General features: G+C 50.9%; 6 protein-coding genes across 6 annotated transcripts in view; 4 read left to right on the forward strand and 2 right to left on the reverse strand.

Moving 5' to 3' along the window:
• The window catches only part of LOC311321655 (histone H1-like), a gene marked incomplete at both ends in the record, with an annotated part of 105883 nt that overhangs the window by 49400 nt on the left and 34843 nt on the right, over positions 1 to 21640 (forward strand). The window lies entirely within an intron of this gene.
• Positions 473 to 1239, forward strand: LOC311321522 (histone H4-like; the record flags this gene model as incomplete). Its single annotated transcript, XM_084453518.1, has 2 exons — positions 473 to 478; positions 931 to 1239. The coding sequence occupies 2 exons, from the start codon at positions 473 to 475 to the stop codon at positions 1237 to 1239; spliced, it is 315 nt and encodes a 104-aa protein (XP_084309644.1).
• LOC311321704 (histone H2B-like) lies at positions 8765 to 9142 on the reverse strand (the record flags this gene model as incomplete). The annotated part of the gene is made up of 1 exon (XM_084453708.1): positions 8765 to 9142. The coding sequence occupies one exon, from the start codon at positions 9140 to 9142 to the stop codon at positions 8765 to 8767; it is 378 nt and encodes a 125-aa protein (XP_084309834.1).
• LOC311321523 (histone H1-like) lies at positions 17471 to 18100 on the forward strand (the record flags this gene model as incomplete). Its single annotated transcript, XM_084453519.1, has 1 exon — positions 17471 to 18100. The coding sequence occupies one exon, from the start codon at positions 17471 to 17473 to the stop codon at positions 18098 to 18100; it is 630 nt and encodes a 209-aa protein (XP_084309645.1).
• Positions 18923 to 19309, reverse strand: LOC311321690 (histone H2A-like; the record flags this gene model as incomplete). The annotated part of the gene is made up of 1 exon (XM_084453695.1): positions 18923 to 19309. One exon carries the CDS (start codon positions 19307 to 19309, stop codon positions 18923 to 18925), a length of 387 nt encoding a protein of 128 aa, XP_084309821.1.
• LOC311321666 (histone H3.2) lies at positions 19582 to 19992 on the forward strand (the record flags this gene model as incomplete). Its single annotated transcript, XM_084453671.1, has 1 exon — positions 19582 to 19992. The coding sequence occupies one exon, from the start codon at positions 19582 to 19584 to the stop codon at positions 19990 to 19992; it is 411 nt and encodes a 136-aa protein (XP_084309797.1).

Here is a 21640-nt window from a genome sequence, read left to right on the forward strand (position 1 = left end):
TCCCAGAGCCTTCGTAGCCAAGGTATACCTTGGCTTGAGAAGGTTCTGGGAAACGCATCGCCACCTAGTGGTGGAGCTAACGACGTTCTTAAGAAGCACGTAGCGCTACGATGCCTTAACGATGCCTCTGGGAAACGAGGCCCTGATCCGTACACACCAACATTTAACGGATCCGTGCAGTAGTAAGCTAGCTCCTTTTTCCTCTGTGTGCGCACCCATTTTATAATGGAGGTCTATGGGCCTCTGCTAAAAACTATGATAAACGTGCATTTTCAAGGCAGCCAGCTCGTCCTTTGGGTACCCGCTGTAGGTCCGCAAGCCTTGTGTTATATTCCGCCTGAGGTCCGCCAACTCGTTCATTGGGTACCCGCTGTAGGTCCGCTAGCCTTGTGTTATCTGGGTTTATCCCTTACCTTTGTCCAGAAACAGAAGTTGAACCAATTGCAGCAAAATAGCTAACGTTACAGGAATCATGAGTGTAACTTCTTTAGCCACTGACCACTACCATTAATGTTATATGCTGCTGCTAGTTATTGTGAGGTAACTGGCTATCCCACTCTTATTGTGCTGGATTAGTATTGGAACTGATGTGTCCAGGCGACAAGACCTATCTTCATTTATCAGACATTATTTCATGTCATTTCAATTCACAGCTATTTCAGTGGCATGACTAGCTTCCGTCCTCCCAGTCCTTAACAGAAACAAGCCAGCCACGCACATAGGCCAGGCTGGACCTGGCCTGGTTGAGGACGTGCTGCTTGAAGGGTTGGGCTGAGGTAGGAGGTTCTATCTAGTGGGGCTCCACCCAGGCAGAAAAATGCGCCCACTGTGTTCAATCACATCCGCACTCACGACAAAATAAACACGCCACACTTCTGGAATGCAGCAGTCTAGCTAACAACTTGATAGACGAAGTGTGAAAAATGTCAGGCCGCGCGCGGTAAGGGAGGAAAAGGACTCGGCAAGGGAGGCGCCAAACGCCATCGCAAGCTTCTTCGTGATAACATCCAGGGCATCACCAAGCCTGCGATCCGTCGTCTGGCTCGTCGTGGTGGCGTGAAGCGTATTTCTGGCCTGATCTACGAAGAAACCCGCGGTGTGTTGAAGGTGTTCCTGGAGAACGTCATCCGTGATGCCGTGACCTACACCGAGCACGCTAAGAGAAAGACCGTCACCGCCATGGATGTGGTCTACGCTCTGAAGCGCCAGGGACGCACCCTGTACGGCTTCGGCGGATAAGCGTTTTCTCGATAATTTGTGGCATACCGACCCAACGGCTCTTTTAAGAGCCACCCACATCTACAATTAAAAGCCTTGTCTCTATGTCGAATGCTCAGGTCATGCATAATTGATGCTCATAGTGAATGTAGAATACATTTTATTTAAAAGCTCCAGATTAAGTATTGTAAGATATTCTAAGTGCTGTACACAATTGCAGCTCACGAGCGGTAGCGTTAATAAGTTCTATTTCGTGGAGCTCCGCCCCACAGGGCTAGCTCCTATTGGCTAGCGAAACCCAGCTAGCTACATTGACTGAAGAAAAAAACATACACGCACCTGTGTCCAACCAGGTCCGGTGCACCACTGTATAAGCGGGCTACGCCCGCACATCTGCTCCTTCGAAATTTTCAGCTCGCATTGCTACTGGAGAAGATCAGAAGATGTCTACTCAGCGGACCCAAGCGGACCTGGCGGCGTCCCTAGATGACCCCCTGCCGGTGCCGATGGATCCGCCGGATCGTTTCTGTGTCTGCGGCTCCCGCTACAGCGACGTGGGACACCACCTCTGCTTCCGCTGTCTGGGGCCGCAGCACGCCAGAGCGGGTCTGGCTCCGTCCCCCGCCTGCGAGATCTGCGCCCTCCTGGACCCCATGGAGAGGATGCTCCGGGCGCATTTCTTCGCTCCGCCGCCGCTGGAGACTGAAGGTCTGGTCCAGCTGGTCGGCGAGGACATCGGCGCGCCCCCGCAACAACCGGCGGCCCCGATTACCTCCCTCGCGCCTACGGATGATGGGGATGAGCTCTCCGGGGAAGACGAGGTTCTCTCTGCGTCGGAAGCCACTACGGCTAGTGGCGCCTCCTTCCCGGGGCGGGGTTCCTTCGATCGCGACCTGCCCCGGCTGCTGGAGAGAGCCGCGCATCACCTCGGTATCTCCGTCCCGGAGGTTGCTGCGACTACGGGGCTCCCACTGTGGAGCTCCGTCTGCTACGGGCGTCCCTCTCAGCCTGCTCCTCGTCTCCTGCCGGCTATGCCTGACCTGGAGGCGTTCGTCGAGGCTGAATGGGAGCGGCCGTTGGCCATCAGAGGTCCGCTTCGCCAGTTCAGCAGAGCTACGAGGGTAACCGGCTGGACTGACGTAGCAGCTGTCGGCTCTCCTCCTCTGGAACCCGACATTGCAGCGGTCCTGGTGCCTGGTTCCTCCGCCTGGGGCTCGGCCAGGAAGCCTCTCATGCCGGACGTCAAAGACAAGACAACCCTGTCCTTGGCCGACAAAGGTTTTTCTCTGGCCGCGCAGGCCGTGGCTGCCTCCTCCTCCATTGCTATGCTGGCCATTTACATCGGCCAGCTAGCTACGGAGCAAACCCCCCCCTCTATGGATGAAGACAGGAGAGCGGAGATGGCCGAAGCCGCCGGAGCCGTGGCTCAGCTTGTGAGAATCTCCGCCTCCTGTCTGGGTGGAGTGATGGCCACGTCGGTGGTGCAGCAGCGCCACCTATGGCTCTCCCTGACTCGTCTGCGCGAGGAAAGCAAGAGTGTCCTCCTCAACTCGCCGGTCAGTAGGGAGGGGTTGTTTGGGGCAGCTGTGTCTAAAATCCTGGAGCAGTGTCGCAGCCAGGAGCAGGACCGGCTCCTCCTCGCTCGCCACCTCGCGGCTCCGGGGGAGCGCAGTGTGCCGGCACGTCCGCGTGCTCCGGCTGATGCTGCCGCGACTGGGAGCAAGCGCCGGCGGACACACAAGACTAAACAACCTGCCACGGGGTCCCGCCCCGCTACGGCCCATGGACCGGCTCGCCCGGGCTCCTGGACTGCGCACGCGGCTCCTCCCCCGCGACCTCCCCCTGCCTACCCCGCCCAGGGTGCCGGGACCGGTCCGGCGTCTTCAAGCGCGCCCACCGCTCCGCCTCCGGCTTGGGGTAGGAAGAGGCGCACCTATTGACGGTGCGTGAAGATGCGTGACTGTGTTGTGCCCACACCACGCTCTGTTCAGAGCGGCGGTGAGCAAGTTTCCCTGTTCAATAAAACAAACACGATGCAACGTTATCAAGCTGGTTGTAATGTGCAGTCCGCATCTCCTCCCTTTTCAACTACTGTAATGTTCTCGGCTAGAGCCGCTGGGTCTTCTGTGAAAGAGTCAGAATTGACCACGGCAGGTCTCGCCGCAGCTGGGAGACCGGCTCGAGCCGCGGAGTCTTTTCCTGCTAAAGCAGACGTGACTCACGCGGGGCTCGCCGGCTCAGCTGATGTGATGTATTCGGCTAGAGCCACCGGGTCTTCCGTGAAAAAGTCGGAATTGACCATGGCAGGTCTCGCCGCAGCTGGTAAACCGACTCGAGCCGCGGAGTCTTTTCCTGCAAAGAGAGCAGACGTGACGCGCGCAGCTCTCGCCGGTTCAGCGAATGTAATATATTCGGCTAGAGCCGCCGGGTCCTCTGTGAGAAAGTCAGATTTGACCACGGCAGGTCTCGCCGCCCCTGTTCTAAACAGACCGGTTGGGTTTTTAACAGAGGGGATGTGTGCGCCCAGGCCAAGTGCTATGGCTGTACTGCCCTGTTCGAAGTTTTCTCGGGACCGACCGCTGGCGGGGTTTAGCGGCGAAAAAGATGCGCTAGACCCCCAGACGGCGTTCGTTCATTCGGGCCGAGCGTTCGAGCCTCTCCCTGTGTGTTCGACAGGTAGAGAGTTTTCACGCTCACCGGTCAGTGAGAATACTTCCGTGTTTACTGCCTCGGCTGGCTATTTAACACTGCCCGCCTCTCATGTCCCGTCTAGTCGGTCTGCGAAAGACGGCACCTTGCCAGATCATGCAAATGAGAAGGCGGGGCTTCCCGCATTGCAACACTCCGCCGTTTTCTCTCAATGGGATGAGCGACGGCGGCTTGTTAGCAATGCGGACGGTGTCGGCTCACTTCCTCTTTTTGTGAATGAAGTGCTTCTTGACAGGAATGCCATTCATTCTCGCGCTGTTCAGGGACATGGAACTCCCAATGGGGATTTTTCATCTCCCTTTCGAGGGTGGCCCGCCTTGGGCCAGGACAGCAGAGTTTCTCAGCTGTCCGGTGGCGGTCAGGGCCAAATTGAACTATGGCAGGTTCCTCGATCTGTTCCCGCGATCTCCGGCACAACCTCTTTCCAACCGCTTCACAGTCTGGCAGGAGAGATGTCTCCTGGACAGCTGGTTGCAGCGTGTTCTACGGGAAGGGTATCTCATTCAGTTTTGTTGCCCCCCACCGCCCTTCATGGGCGTAGTGGAGACAGTGATACCGCGTCCCGCTCAGGCTGCCGCTCTGTCAGCAGAGATTGCAGAACTGATGGCGAAGGGAGCGGTAACTGTGGTCCCGTCAGGCCAGAGGGACGAGGGATTTTATTCCCGCTACTTCCTCGTGCCAAAGAAGACGGGGGGCGTGAGGCCAATTTTGGACCTCCGCCTTTTCAACAAAACGGTGGCGAATCTGAAGTTCCATATGCTTACGGTGCGACAAATGCTGGAGGCATTCCTTCCCGGCGATTTTTGCACCAGCATAGACCTCAAGGACGCTTACTTCCACATACCGATAGCTCATCGGCATCGGAAGTTTTTGCGTTTCGCCTACCTGGGTGTGGCGTACGAATATACCAGACTCCCGTTTGGATATGCGCTCGCCCCCAGAACCTTCTCCAATTGTGTGGAGGCGGCGTTGAGGCCACTGCGCCGGCAGGGCATCAGGATCCTGGCGTACCTGGACGACCTGCTGGTACTGGCTCCGTCGCCTTTGTTGGCTCTGATGCATACCGCCACGGTGGTGCGGCATCTCACCGACCTGGGGTTTGCAATCAACTGGGAGAAGAGTGCTCTGTGGCCGGCCCGTCAGATTGTTTACCTAGGTATCAATCTGGACACGAGCGCCATGAGAGCACGGCTATCCGATTCAAGGAGGGAAACACTGGAGAAGAGTCTCAGTGTTTGCCGTCCTTCTCGAAAGATCGCGGTTCTGTCGATCATGCGCCTTCTGGGTCTCATGGCAGCCGCCCATGTGGTAGTGTCACTGGGCCTTCTTCACATGAGGTGCGTGCAGAGATGGTTCGCGCGGCTTCGTCTGGACCCTGTGAGGCACAGACGGCGCCTTGTGCGGATGCCGGGGTCGTTGTCAGCAGACCTCGACTATTGGAGGGACCGGCGCGTAATAGCGCACGGTGTTCCAATAGGCAGGGTGTCGGCTCACGTCGCTGTCTTCACAGACGCGTCTCTAAGCGGCTGGGGTGGTACATGTCTGTCCCAGGCCGTAGGTGGTTTGTGGGCCGTCGGAGAACGGCGCCACATCAACCTCCTGGAGTTGGAGACGGTGCTACTGACATTGCGCCACTTTGTACACCTGGTACAGGGGCGCGATGTGCTGGTGCGGTCAGACAACCAGGCCACAGTAGCTTACGTCAACCGACAAGGGGGAGTCCGCTCGCCAGCGCTTCACCGTCTGGCGGTAACGCTGTGGCGATGGGCTCATGTCAATCTCCGGTCACTGACAGCGCGGCACATTGCCGGCCGTCTGAACGTCGGGGCGGACCTGATGTCTCGGGGCGGGCCTCACCCGGACGAGTGGAGCCTACATCCTCAGGTAGTGGCTCAGCTCTGGACCCGGTTCGGCAGAGCAGGGGTGGATCTCTTTGCTTCGAGAGAGAACGCGAAGTGTCCCCTCTGGTTCTCTCTGAGACAGCAGGACCAGCCTCCGCTGGGCGTGGATGCGTTCGCGCATGCCCCCTGGCCGGGGGCGCTGCTGTATGCTTTCCCGCCGATGGGGCTGATTTTACCATTGTTGGCCAGGGTGCGGTCGGAGGGTGCATCAGTGATACTGATAGCGCCGGACCGCCACTGGGCGAGATGGTATGCGGAAGTGATGGCCATGACGACTGTAGAACCGTGGCACATCCCTCATTGGCCGAACGCTCTGTCCCAGGCGGAGGGCTCAATTTGCGCACCTCCAGTCTTGGGACGGCCGCTGGTGGCCTGGCTCTTGAACGGCGGAGATTGTCTGATAGGGGACTCTCTCCGGCCGTGATCTGTACAATTCAGAGCGCGCGCGCGGCTTCCACTGCCTTGGTTTACTCTGGCAAATGGGCTGCTTTTGCGCGTTGGTGTGAGGAAAGGGACTTCGCTCCCGAGTCATGCTCGGTCGAGGCGATTTTGGAATTCCTTCAGCACCTGATGGGTCATGGTGGCGGTTTGGCAGCATCCACTATCAAGGTGTATGCGTGTGCTATTTCCGCATGCCATGAGGGGTTCGCCAAAACTACGGTTTTCGGGCATCCCCTGGTTAAACGCTTCCTGGCCGGCACGCGCCGTCTTCGCCCTGTGCGTAAGGCTGCGGCGCCGCCTTGGGATTTGCTCTTGGTTCTGGATGCGCTATGTAAAGCGCCGTTCGAACCAATGGAGCGGATATCTCTCAAGTGGCTGTCGATTAAGACCGCGCTGCTCCTTGCTCTGACGTCGGGCAAGCGGGTCAGTGATCTGAGGGCGTTGACGGTTTTTCTCATCACGGGTGATGGGAGCAAAGCTGTGTTGCGCACGGATCCATCTTTCGTTCCGAAGGTGGTCCGGGGCGCCTATAGGGCACGGGATTTGGAGCTGGGAGCCTTCTATCCTCCGCCTCATGCGAGCGAGGAAGAGGCCCGCCTGCATTTGTTGTGTCCTGTGCGTGCGTTGATGTGTTACGTCCAGCGCACGGCTGCGGTCCGCACCACCCCCCAGTTGTTGGTTTGCCACGGCCCAGGGAAGGTGGGTTCTCCGTTGTCGAAACAGCGTCTCTCCCATTGGATCTGTGAGGGCATCGCCCAGTCTTACGTGACTGCGGGTCGTCCTCTGCCTGGTGCTGTTCGGGCACACTCCACAAGGGGTGTGGCCACGTCAGTTGCCCTGTTCAATGGTGTGTCAGTGGAGGACATCTGTGCGGCGGCGACTTGGTCGTCCCCGTCTCCTTTTGTCCGTTATTACCTTTTATCCATGTCCTCTGTCTCTGTGGCGTCATCTGTGCTAAACACAGCCGCCGGTGCGAGCCAGCGTTAGACAGGATTTTTCATGTAGGTGTTCGGCTCGAGTCGCCGGGTCTTCTGTGAAAGAGTCAGAATTGACCATGGCAGGTCTCGCCGCTACTGGAGAACCGGTTTGAGCCGCGGGGTCTTTTCCTGCTAGGAAAGCAGACGTGACTCACTCAGGTCTCACCGGTTCAGCTAAGGTGGGAGCGGGCCCGTCTAGTGACGTTCCGTTCCTGTTTATGTGTGAGGCTGGGACGGGCTTGTTACGGAGTAACCGCTTTGGTCCAGCTCTCGCCCCACGTACCTCTCCTTGCCCTCGGCTGTGATAGACTGAGTGTGGCGGGGTGGGGCCAGTGCTTGGGTCGGATCAACTGTTAGTATGGTCTCGCCTTGGAGCCCTGGCTTGTGTCCTGACTGGTTCCCTTACTGGGGCCAGCAAGAGTGTATGGTGCGGTCGTGTAGCTCCGCTTATGCCAATAGGAGCTAGCCCTGTGGGGCGGAGCTCCACGAAATAGAACGATGGTTACGTATTGTAACCCTAGTTCTATGAGTGGAGCGGAGCCCCACAGGGAACAGACTTGCTGCCCCGCAGTCTGCTCGCTGAAAATTTCGGTTAGGAGCAGATGTGCGGGCGTAGCCCGCTTATACAGTGGTGCACCGGACCTGGTTGGACACAGGTGCGTGTATGTTTTTTTCTTCAGTCAATGTAGCTAGCTGGGTTTCGCTAGCCAATAGGAGCTAGCCCTGTGGGGCTCCGCTCCACTCATAGAACTAGGGTTACAATACGTAACCATCGATCAACCGAGTGCCGTTATTGAACTACGTCAACAATTAAAGTAAAGACCATCAGCTAGCGGAGTTTTCGCCGCTAGAAAAGACGTTTTCGCCGTTATTCCGATTGGAATTGTGTTGTTACAATGAATTGTTGTAGCTTGTAGTCCGCAGGGCAAGTAGCCTAGCCTAGGTCTCCCACTCAAATCGTCCCGGACGGCTTGGAAGTCCAATTTCTATTGTGAAATATTTGTTTTCGCGTCGAGTCTGGCTGCGAGGCAATGCAAGAATGGCTGCTCCTCCCAACACTGCTGGCATTGTTTTCCTGTAGAAGAGGGTTGAATCCCACTCAACTGTCACCCACCGTAATGGGCTACTTATAGTCTAGAATCAGTCTACTTGGTCATATTTCGTGATCGGCTACCGACGGGGCTAACTCGTAGCTACACTATCAATCGTAAATATCCTCGCCGTCGACCAAGCCTGCGATCCGTTTACTCTAACGTTACCGGGGGGCTTAGAAGAATAAGAAAAGGCGCGCAATGCCCCAGGCTTTTAGAGACAACTGCATTGATCCCCAGAGATGGTCAACAAATTACACATTCGGGGATCAATTAATTACAGCACGCATCCCGAGAACACAATGTATACGAACATTAAACATAAAAATCTAGTCTCTACCACCATGGAATTGCATTATTTTATAGAATATGTGGGTGGCTCTTAAAAGAGCCTTTGGGTAGATTGGAGACGTGAAAAGCTGCCTCTTTACTTGGAGCTGGTGTACTTGGTCACTGCCTTGGTGCCCTCGGACACGGCGTGCTTGGCCAGCTCACCGGGGAGCAGCAGGCGCACGGCGGTCTGGATCTCCCTGGAGGTGATGGTTCTACGCTTGTTGTAGTGCGCCAGGCGAGAGGACTCTCCGGCAATGCGCTCGAAGATGTCGTTAACAAAGGAATTCATGATCCCCATGGCCTTGGAGGAAATGCCGGTGTCGGGGTGCACCTGCTTCAGGACTTTGTACACGTAGATAGCGTAGCTCTCCTTCCTCGACTTTCTGCGCTTCTTTCCGCCTTTGGCAGCGGTCTTGGAGACGGCTTTCTTAGAGCCCTTCTTGGGCGCGGACTTAGCTGCCGGTTCGGGCATTTTTTTACGTGTCGTTGCTTCTCAGGACGTTTTTAAGAGCTTTATTGATAATTTTAGTACATTACAAAAAATACAATACTTGACAGTTTAACAACAATAATCATATTAAAAATTCAAAGTGCCATTGTGCAATAGCCAGTTGAATAACAGGCCTACAATTCAATACAATATTACAAAACAATAAACAATTCAAGTCAGGTCAGATCAATTGTGGCCCAGTTAAGTCTCGGGTGTGTCCTGTTTAGATCAATGGTCCTTCTCCTTTTGAGTTCGGTTTTGATCTGTTTGAAAACCATACATGAGCCAATGAAGGTGCCATCAATAGACATTTTGCACCGGGTTTTCCATAGTTTAAAAACAGTGATACAGATACATAAATAAAACAGTTTATGGTTGTCGGTGCTGTCAAAATTGGCATACACCATTTTCCATTCACAAGGCACTTTGACTCCTATATCATGCATTTTTTTCCATACATATTTGGCTCTATCACATTCTATTATAAGATGTTCTATTGTTTCTATTTCTTTACAGGTTGGCATTGGGCACTCCACTGTCCTGACTGAGGGGAGGTAGTTCAGCACCTCTCTGACGGGTAGTTTGCCGTTTACCGTCAGCCACATAGTGTCACGCATGACTCCAGATATATCATCACAGTTTAAATATTTGATTAATTGTTTACTTTGGTCTTCTGTTAAATCTTTATACAATACCATCCCCCCATAGAGGTGGTCACTTATCTGTTGATATATGCTTTTGCTAGTTTGAGAGCACCAATCAATATTTAGACCGGCGTACTTGTCTACGAAGACTGCATATGACACCTTGTGGCCAGGTACGGTTGGTCCACGTCTTGTTCGTTTCCACTGGTCTTTTTCCCCTATCCATGTTGCTTTATTTTGTATTCCTTTTGCTATGTTTTTACAATAAGCTATGTTCAGCTTCAGGCCAACATCTACAGCACCGAGACCACCATGTGCCGTGCTCTTATACATCAGGGCTCTCTTTGCCACTTCCCTGTTGCTTCCCCATATAAAACGAACACACATTTTATTAATCTTTTGCATTGTGGTTGCAGGTGGTGGGAGTATGTTGGCTAAAAAAAGTAGTTTTGATATAATAAAGGTCTTTACAATCTGTATTTTTGAGTTGTATGTACTTGTCCTGAATCTCCACTTGTTAGTCTCTTCTTCTATTTCTTTTTCTTTTCTCTGCCAATTTTTGTGTATGACATCCTTATTGCTGAATAAAATTCCTAATATTTTCATTTCTTCTTTTACATCTATGAGCAGGTTAGGTTTTTTCTTTTCCTCTCCTATCCAGATGCACTCAGTTTTGCTATCATTTAACTTGGCTCCTGAAGCCTGCTCATACTCATGAAAGTGTTCTCTCACTATGTCGAGTTCCTTCTGATTTTTTATAAAGACAGTCACGTCGTCGGCATAGGCAGCTACCCTCTCTCTTGTCCTATGCGGTTTAACTCCTCTGATTCTTTTATCATTCTTTATTCTGTTGAGAAGTGGGCTGATGGCTATAACATAGAGCGCTGCGCTCAGAGGACACCCTTGTTTCAGTCCTTTCTTTAGCTCAATAAAATCAGTAAGACTCCCATTAACCTTGACGGCCACCTGCGACTTCGCATACAATAGTCTAATCATATCAATAAATACTTCGGGGAACCCATATTTTTTTAAGACACACCATACATACTCCCGGTTTATGAGGTCAAAAGCTCTCTTCTGGTCAAACCCGACAATGAAGAAGCCCTGCAGATCTGTAGGCCTGTCTGCCATTATCATTTCTCTGATTTTACTCAGGTTGTCCCACATGACGCGACCTTTTATTGCACATGTCTGTTCCTCCTCTATGATTCGTTCTAGGACACTACTTATTCTTAACATTATTATTTTAGCAAAGATTTTATAATCTATGTTCGTTAAGGTTATCTGTCTCCAGTTATTAAAATCACTTTCATCACCCTTTTTAAAGATCAGAGAAATAATGCCCTGGTAAAAACTACTGTGCATGTGGTTTGTAGCAATACCTTCATTGAAGGTAAAAGCCAACAATTCTACGAGCTCCCCGGAGAAAGCCTGGTAGAACTCACTTGGGAGGCCGTCAGGACCTGGTGATTTACCTCTGCTCAGAAGTAAGATGGCAGACATGATCTCCTCTCTGGTTATGGGACCCAGCAGCCCTGCAGTTTCACAGACACCTGCCAGCGAGGCCTTCGATAGGAAGTACTCGGGACCCTGTGAGCTGTCATTAACATTCCCATACACTTCCTCGAAGTTGTCTATGATCACTTGAGTGATTTCTTTATCATCATGGACAATATTGCCATCTCTGTTTCTAAGTACTTTGATACATTTATGGTCTACTCTTTCCTTATATTTATGTATGATCGTATTAATGTTTGAAGGGTCATCTGCTTCTACTCCTGCATGCACTTTCACTGTACTTACATATTCATTATTAAAAACTGCAAGCTTTGTCTCAACATCTTCAAGCTTCTTTTCATCATGCTCGGTCAAAAGGCATTTCCTTATACATTTAATATCTATATATGTTTTCATTAAATCATTATACTCCTTATTTCGATTTCCATTTAAAAGTTTACATTGAAGAATAAGGTGCCTTTTAAGGCTTCTCTTCATCTCCTCCCATAGCTCTACAGCCGAGCCGGTGAGAACTCTTAATTCTTTCACTCTTCTAATTTCATTTCTCACACTTTGTAACACATCTGTGTTTTTCAGACAGTGCACATTTAATTTCCAGCTGTTCTGCCGGGGGCCTGCTCTTGGGAGGCTGACCGTGGTCCGTACAGCCAAATGGTCAGAGCTGACCCAGGCCTCTGTTCCATACGTTTGTACATTAAACTTGTCGGATACATAAACCCTGTCTATCCTCGTTTTGTACCTAGCTTCAAAACGAGTGAAACCGGTTGCATTTGGGTGGAGAACTCTAAAAACATCTTTCATTTTGAACATTTCACATGTGGTTTGAAGTGTTCTGCTAGCTCGGCTAGGCTTGAAAGGTCTCGCTGGGATACGGTCGTTGATTTCAGTAGTGGTATTGAAATCTCCTGCCAGAATTATATCATGTTGTCCACACAAAACCTCTTTGACCCTATCAAATAGTTGTACTTTTTCCTTGTCCTTCTGACTTGTATAGACATTGATCAACCTGAGTTTTTGCTTTTTCATGATACAATCCAAGACTAGAAGGCGACCAGGTATGAGCTCTCGTTTCTTTATTATCTCTACGTCTTTTGTGTTAAAGAAGATTCCTATACCATCTGTTCTATCAGTGCCGATGGTGAATTCAGAGTGTCCATTCAACCAACGTGCTTTTACATCTCTAACATCGTCTGTTGTTTTTAGCCATAGCTCTTGTACAAAGATGACATCGGCTTTGATGTTTTTTAGGACTGCTAGCTTCTCTCTCCTCGGCTTTGCCGATAAAATACCTCTGAGATTGATGGTAGCAATGTTTAGGCTCATGAGGTAGGCCTATATAGTTGCAGCTAGATAAAAGGCAAGTCTACACATCATTCATGATTTTTGTTCTTCTTCTTGTCTTTCTTATTTCTCGTTCTCTTTCTTTCCTGGGTTCTAGTGTCCTCAGGGGACAATCTCCCTCTCTTGCCCACTAGATTGGGGAAGTTTTCTGGTGTCACCTGTAGAGAGGCGCCTTCCTCGCCTTCCGTCCGCCCGCACAGCATGGCTAGGGCTTCGTCCAGATCGACGCGCAGGCTGGCTGAGTCGGGTACCACGCTTGCCACCTGGTAACTGGTCAAGCTGTTCTGGCTGATGTCCTGTGATGCCCACGTCCCGACGCCACTGTTGTCTTCCGGGAGCTGGGTTGATGTGTCTGACTCAGAGTCAGACTCAGCTGTTGGTGGTGTCGCTGGTGAGGTTGTCGTCACGTCTGTACCGCCCTCCGCCGCTGTTGACGCCGTCGACAGTGCCGCCTCCCTCGCCGATGCCGCCTCCGTCGCTGGTGCCACCTTCGTCGCCGTTGTCACCACCGTCGCCGCCGCTTCGGTGGATGCTGCCGTCTCTGGAGCTGCTGCCGATGGTGTTGGTGCCACAGCTGGATCCTCCGTCTCTGCCGGTGCAGCCGATGAAGTCACTGGGGGTAGGGGGTTCTGCGGTGCTGCTATCTCTGCTGCCGGTGGTGCCTTGTGCTGCTGGCTCTGAGGATGCTGGTAGGTCTCTGGCTCTGCCGCTGTACTTGTCGTGGGTGCTGGTAATGAAACCTCCTGTTCAGATGTTGATGTTGGTGGAGCTGGGCGCTGCCCACCTGTTGCTCTGGCCCGGTTACTATATGAGGATGGGCAGGTGAAATAGCTGTGGCCTTCACCTAGGCACAGGGTGCAGGTCTCGGTGTTGTCACACTGCTTCCCCTTGTGGCCGACTTGTCCACAGCGCCAGCACTTGACCACGTGACAATCTTTAGCTTGGTGGGAAATTGACTGACAGATGTAGCACCGCTGGGTCTGCCCCGGGTGAGTGATCTTGCCATTGTATGGGCCGAGGGAGATGGAATTTGGCAGGGATGTGAGCCGCCCCTCGCCGTCACGGTTAAGTTTGACTCGGTAGCGCCGCACCCCAAACCAGAGCCCAAGGTTGTCCAAAAGTTTCTCCACCGGCCGCAGGATGGTACAGTACCGGCGGAGGTAGTGCTCCACGTCATGGTCAGCGACCCTTGCGGTCCAGAACTTGACAATAATGGACAGGGTGTCAGCTGGGACGGAGGAGTGTGCCTCAAAGTCTTTCCAATCACTGTCTGCTCTATCTGCAAACAAACCCAAGAATTTCCGCAGAGAGCGATCTGTGTGAAAGCTTAGTTCAAAGTCTTTTCTGGAGGGAAGCTCGATAAACGAGAAAACCTCGCTTACCTCAATCCAGGTCGTGCTAAATAAGCGGCGACCAACAGAGTCTCGGGTAGGAGGCTCACCCTGCCCAACAAAACGCAGCCTTACCCAGTGCCGGCCGGCCTGGTCGGCCATGGTTTTTGCAGGAGCAAATTTCTTTGTTTTTTAGAATGTGTTTGTTTTAATGTTCTTCAAATGTTCTTCAAACGCATTTGGTATGAGGGGACCGCAGACACCGCGAGGTGCTGCGGTCAAAACTTTTTTTCACGTTCCTGATGCTCACAATATGGAGACGTGTTTGTGTAATACGTCTGTCACAGTTCTCACGATGATGACTCCTTGCTTCTCAGGAACGATAGTAAAGCGGCGGGTAGTCACCAGGTATATGTAGGGGGAGTATGCAAATGTTTAGGCAAGGCTCCCGTCATTATCTGCGTTGAACTCTGACGTCCTCGTTTCCCCAACGAACCAAATTGACCGCGCATGCTCAGGAACTCCCTCACCCCCCAGCCCACTTTCCCTGCTGTGGGGCGTGTGGTCTGACGTCACTTTATTGGATGTAGCAGTGCCGCCATTGTGGAGTGTAGTCCAAAATCCCTATGGGGAAAATTAATTATTTGAGACACACTTACGGACATTTTCTCCATAGTCATCCATTGTTGAAGCATTTTGTTTACACCTCCCACCCACATTTGTTTGCACCTCCCACTCATTGGCATATAATGGGCGAGTGGCGCGTGAAGACTTTGTAAGCAAAATGATGGCATTTGCAGAAAATAAAGTCAGTGTTTAATAATGACTCCGTTGAATTTAAAATACATTGTTGAGTTGAAATATATCATTGGAGATGAGTTTTGTGAATTTTGAAGCCCTTAGCCTAGTTGATTCTCAGGTCAGTGTTGAACCTAGCATGACATCACAGGACAGCTTTCTTAAAATCTGGCAAACGACAAACCCTGATATGTCCACAAGCACACCAAAGCAGGTTGCTAGGTAGACTAGATATGGTCACACTAACAAAAGGACACGGTCTGCAGTTGGATTGTTATTCCTTACTCAACTTAGGCTACTTTTAATCCTCTCGGTTCGTTGAGGAACATAAGGCTGTGACTATCTGCTTCCATCTGGTCCTGTCCTGTGCAGCATGTTGTGCCTTTTCCCAAGTTAGGAAGCCATTTTTAGTTCCGAGCTCACAGTTCTTCGCCAGGTTGTTTTTGGCCTCCCTTGTTTCCTCTGAAATTCCAGCCCCCTAAAAGTCCTGTCATCATTGAGCCCAGGGCATCATGTTGCCATTGGGCATTTTGGGGTATTTCCATAAGAGCTCCACTGCACACTGTCGCTCTCACCGCTTTCACTCCTCACTGATATCAGCAGCCAGTTGTTCTGACAGGCGTGTTCCCCATATTCTTTTAATGACTTGTTCACAGTCATTAATCTAAAAATTGGCTGCATAGCCTAGAAAATAAAACTATTCCACAGTAGACATCATTCACTATTGCATCGTAGATAGCTGTATCTGCTTGACTGAGTGTAGCGATTTATTTGCAGCTGCCTATAGGCTACAGTGGTGAATTTAGAAGGTTTAAGTAGTCTTCACATGCCTTAGAAATCAACTATAGCCTATGTACTCTGTGTATCTAAATGATGGATGATTCAACACTGGCAGAGTAGGCCCTGTGTGTGCAAATCAGAAGCTGGGCCTTGGCTGTCACAGAGTAGCGGCAGGGCAGACTAAGGACACCGGACTAGGGTGCTAAGGTAGCCTAGTGCGTAAGGACTAGGAATTGAGGGACCATATGACAGGCATATACATTAGGACTTGAACAAAGGATATTAAAACTAAAGTTTGTAATGAACAGTCTTTGAAGAGTGGACAGGGAGGGATGACCGTGGCCCACAGAAAGTGACCCCAATAAGGTGTAAATCGGCACCAGACAGCTGAATCAACAGTATTGGACAGAAGGCACTGCCCTAACTTATAATAAGATGAACCATCACTCTGAAAAGCCACCTGTGACAACTGATAGATGCAGCCTGTGACAACTGATAGAAACAGATATATTATACAACTGTTAGGCCTATGTGCGAAGGGCATCTCTCCTGCAGGACACTCACTGAGACTGTATTCTCTGTATGAGACTGTATGCTCTTGTTGAAGCAACCACCTTCTGTTGATCGCCTCTGGATTCTCGAGTTTCTACTCATGTTGTTAGCAATAGTCTAACATGGTAGGCTATAGGAGATTGATTCTTAGCAGTTCCCGCTAAGTCACTTATCTTGTTATTCCCTGTAGGTGTAAATACTGTGCTCAAGAACACAATCTTGCTTGAGATAAACATTTCTAGAAATTAAGCCAAATGTATTTCATTCTGCCTCGACCATGCCTATTCACATCAGGTAGGCTCGTTCAGAATCCCAAATCACACAGCCCAGAAAGAGCTAATTGCTCATATCACTCAACAATAAGCGCCTACATGTCCTTCCATGTAGGCTATAGGCCTATCTTCACTACATGGGCTGCGATAGGATCGGCTTGGCGACTGGGCTCCTGCGTTCTCTATAATTCTCATGGCACAATAGCCTAGCCACTCAAGATGCGATTCAGAACCTTATAGCAAGGTCATCAAATTCAGTAAAAAGAAAACGACGCGTGTGTGTTGTGATGGTTGCTTGTCACTTTTTGCAATCCTATGTAACGCAGCCGGTGCGCCTCAGGTCACTTCACTGCATAGGCTACCAACCAAACGAGGACATTGCCCCAGACGAGGGGTGTTATAGGCGACAGACAGTCCAAAAAGACCAGGCGGAGTCATTCTGCTGGGAATCCAAATGTGAATCACCCAGGGAGGGCGAAAGGTAGCCTATACACACGGGCAGACACCAGCAAGATAGGGACCAGGTCTCCGCCCCAGTTTCAACGCTGTGCTTTACGCACCCCAAAAGAGACCCCGTTTAAAAACATCGGCACCACTTCTGTGTACCCTAAATCATTTAAGCCCCTTGCCAGACAACTTGTCTCAATGGGCAACGATTTCTGTCCATTATCGCATGCACTTTTAGACATTTTAGGAGACAAATGCCACTGGAAACCTAGTGCGCACGGCTCTATCCGAGAGATGAACGGCGGTGTTTTTACCCGGTCGCGAATAAACAGACGAGGCCGCCGCCTCCCAAACCACTTTATTTCGAACGACAAATAGGCTGCTCGCTGTCACATTCGCTTTCGGACTTGTGCTCCACTCCAACTTTGATTTTTAGCCCTTTATACACCAGGAGAAAACACAAGAGGAACATGATTTTGGTAACCGAGAGCTCCTCGGTGGTGGAGCTGAGTCCACACGGTTCTCATGGCGCGTTTAAGGCCAACCCCTCGCAGCGTCGAGGACTCACAGTCAGCAGGACCGACATACAGTACGTGTGTGATACCGCAGAGCAAACTCAAGATAGACATGGCAGAAGTCGCCCCAGCTCCCGCAGCCGCCGCTCCGGCCAAGGCACCCAAGAAGAAGGCAGCAGCCAAGCCCAAGAAAGTGGGACCCAGCGTCGCCGAGCTGATCGTCACGGCTGTTTCCGCCTCCAAGGAGAGGAGCGGTGTCTCCCTGGCAGCGGTCAAGAAGGCACTGGCTGCCGGCGGCTACGACGTGGAGAAGAACAACTCACGCGTCAAGATCGCCGTCAAGAGCCTCGTCACCAAGGGCACTTTGGTACAGACCAAAGGAACTGGCGCCTCCGGTTCTTTCAAGATCAACAAAGCAGCCGAGGCGAAGGTAAAGAAGCCAGCTAAGAAGCCCGCCGCCCCGAAGGTCAAGAAGGTAGCCGCCAAGAAGCCCGCTGCAGCCAAGAAGCCCCAAAAGGTCGTGGCTAAGAAGCCTGCAGCTGCAAAGAAATCTCCCAAGAAAGCCAAGAAGCCCGCAGCTAAGAAGGTGGCAAAGAGCCCCAAAAAGGCCAAGAAGCCCGCGACACCCAAAAAAGCCCCAGCCAAGAGCCCCAAGAAGGCCGTCAAGCCCAAGGCCGTCAAGCCCAAAGCTGCCAAGCCCAAGGCTGCCAAGGCGAAGAAGCTGATCGCCGCCATGCTGTGACCCTTTGCATTGTGGCCAAATTCCGTCCCGACTCGCTCCAACGTGATACGTACTTTGTTGGGTTATACATTATTGCAATTACAAATTAAAATAATTAGTAAAACGGTATTTTGAGAAACGCCCATAGACATGCATGCATTCTCTCCAAGTCTAAAGCGACGTACAATGTTTTGAGTTGGGGTTAAGTGGCACAGCGGTAGGTACGAAATTGTCTTATTTGTTGGTCTTTACAGGTCAAACAGAATCATTGTAGTTTGATGGTGTGCATGAAACCAGGGAAAGGAGGGAGTAGTTAATAGTAGCCCTGTTGCTCTTTTCTGTCCATTATTGTATAAGTCTACGAGGAGATCAAGCCATTTATAAAGGGACGTCTAATTATTAGGGAGGACAAACTAGGTCATTCATGCAGCACACTTCATCCACAGGCAACACGAAGCGTTTCAATTAAACACGTTTTAAATTAAAATAACCAAGAGAAATACAACTATGCCCAATAACGGTATAACATGCTGTAAAACCTGCAGCCGGCAACGTCCGTGGAATAACTTTAACTGACAACCCAAACACATGTCTGCAACAACTTCAAATCAGACTGAATTAGCTCGATTTCAAGCGAGACTCCTACTTGCAGGAGTCTCATGTGGGCGAATGTGCCTCAACTCGGGAGGTGGCCCACGTAGTCTCAAGTAACAGAGAACACGAGGATGATGGAAACGCATTCCAGAGGACAATGGAAATACACTTTGCGCTTTTAAGGATTGAAGTGGGTGGCTCTTAAAAGAGCCTTTGGGATTATTGGGAGAATTCACGTCAGTGGCGACTTCACTTGGCTTTGACAGCCTTCTCGGTCTTCTTGGGGAGAAGCACTGCCTGGATGTTGGGCAGCACGCCGCCCTGGGCGATCGTCACGCCTCCGAGAAGTTTGTTGAGCTCCTCGTCGTTGCGGACAGCCAGCTGGAGGTGACGGGGGATGATACGAGTCTTCTTGTTGTCGCGGGCAGCGTTGCCGGCCAACTCCAGGATTTCAGCAGTCAGGTACTCGAGCACAGCGGCCAGGTAGACCGGTGCACCGGCTCCCACACGCTGGGCATAGTTGCCTTTACGGAGAAGTCTGTGAACACGACCCACCGGGAACTGGAGACCGGCGCGAGATGATCGGGTCTTGGCCTTGGCCCTGGCTTTGCCTCCTGTTTTCCCCCTTCCGCTCATTTTCAATAAAGAAGTATTTTAAAAACTCAGTAATGTGACTCAACGGCGGTCGGATTTTTATACCTTCTGTAAAGTGGCGCCCTTTTGCTTTTGTCGCTTTATCCAATCCCAGTCTCCGTGTTAATAGCCAATGGGGAGAAGGAGGCGATAGCCAGCCAATGAAGTCGCCCAGAGAGGCTGTCCAATCAGCGCACGGCAGCGGGCGTTATAAAAAAGGCACATTACCCTCTTGAAAGCTTTACCTTCGACTCTCGGAAAAGGAAGCTGAGATCATGGCCAGAACCAAGCAGACCGCCCGCAAATCCACCGGTGGCAAAGCCCCGAGGAAGCAGCTCGCCACCAAGGCGGCTCGTAAGAGCGCACCCGCCACCGGCGGTGTGAAGAAGCCCCATCGTTACAGGCCGGGCACAGTAGCCCTGAGAGAGATCCGTCGTTACCAGAAGTCAACCGAGCTGTTGATTCGTAAGTTGCCCTTCCAGCGCCTGGTGAGGGAAATCGCTCAAGACTTCAAGACCGACTTGCGCTTCCAGAGCTCTGCTGTGATGGCCCTGCAGGAGGCCAGCGAGGCGTACCTGGTCGGCCTCTTCGAGGACACCAACCTGTGCGCCATTCACGCCAAGAGGGTGACCATCATGCCCAAGGACATCCAGTTGGCCCGCCGCATTCGCGGAGAACGCGCCTAAAATGGTCTGAGTTGTTTTATCATTTCAACATCCACCAAAGGCTCTTTTAAGAGCCACATCATTATCTCTAATGATAAAGCCAATGTGTTCCTATTGTTACCTGCACAGTCTAGTGTGTCCTAATAGGAGTAGGTTGGACTGCTAGTTCTACTACACTGTCCATTCACCACCGTCTTGACATCCACGTATACAATGCAAGTATTTTTGTACATTGACCTTACGCCCAGCCATGGATTTCAGATTGTACCGCCTTTTTTGACACCCAAGAAGAGAACTTGGAACGGAATAAGTCAAGACTTAAGTCCCTTCCAGCATTTGATTACAGCCTCAGAGAGAGTATGAACTTAGTTTCAAAATGTTTTATTCAAACACTAGTAACGTGCTTTGTTTAGCGTATGAGGTGGTTTAAACAAGTGAATAGCCGTTCAATCTATTTTAACGTGATGGGAAAACCACAGCAAAGTGAGATTAAGGTGGTTTTTTTGTCTTGTTTCTTTTTCCTCCTGCGTTGTGGTATGTTACAGGTGGACTAAAGTGTACCATACCTAAACAATACCACAAAACGGGAAAAACAAAGTCACAACAAGCAACAAAAAAGCCCTTTAGCTCCCTCTAGTGGCTATAGTTATAAATTCCATTCTGGTACAGATATGGATTTTGATCAACTCTATATCTTTTGACTGTGGTGCCTGTCTTTACCTGTCGGTTGGCAACCCCTATGTCTTCTCCTCATTTGGATAGTTGAGAACAGATTGTAGCACAGCTAAGACGGACCTCCATCCTGTCAGTCACAGTGTGAAATAGTACTGTTCCCTCCACGGTTCCCTCAGGTCAAATGGGAGCTGAAGGAGGTGGATGTTGATGGTCCCCAGTCCCCAGCCCAGTAGGTTCAGCTGCAGCACCACAACACCAGTGGCACAAACATTTTTAATCCATACATACAGTTCACCTGTGTATTTACATGGAACCCATATATTGTATTGCATATTATATCGACCTAAACCTATTTCATATCGCTTGAATGTGGCTGTTGTAACAGTGCAATTTCCCCTCTGGAATTAATGAAGTACCTGCCTGCCCTGAAAATGGACTACTGTTAAATCAGTTGTCTCTGCAGTACCCCTGTACAGGGGTCCGAGTCCTGCCCTCCTGTAACAGGAACTTACCAGCCCAGCGACTTCTCGTTCGTGTGGGTTTCTAATAGATAGTTTAGGCAGGTGAGATTTGTCTATAGCTTCTAACAGTCTTTCCCAGAGCCCACCCTGCCTACGCTCCAGCAGCACCCCCTATGACCTGAGAGGGGGGATACAGCACAGGAGCCAAATCAGGTTCACCACTGCTCTTCTCTAAAGGAGATGTCTGTTGACGTGGTTGCTAGAATTAGGTTTTAGCAGCTAGTATACTTCAGCTACAAGGGTGTGTCGTTTACAAACCAGGGCAACCTATAAGAATAACAATGTGTGCATCACCTAAAATTTCACATCACCTAACATTTCACAACAACGAATCAATCAATCAATCAATCAATCAATCAATCAATCAATCAAAGCTTTACTTGTATAGCGCATTTCATACCCAGAGGCAACACAATGCGCTTTACAGAGAACAAGGGAGGTAGGCATACGACCCACTCTCTACATATCCCAGA

Source organism: Borostomias antarcticus, assembly GCF_949987555.1.
Source record: "Borostomias antarcticus genome assembly, chromosome: 19".
Classification (NCBI taxonomy): Eukaryota; Metazoa; Chordata; class Actinopteri; order Stomiiformes; family Stomiidae; genus Borostomias; species Borostomias antarcticus.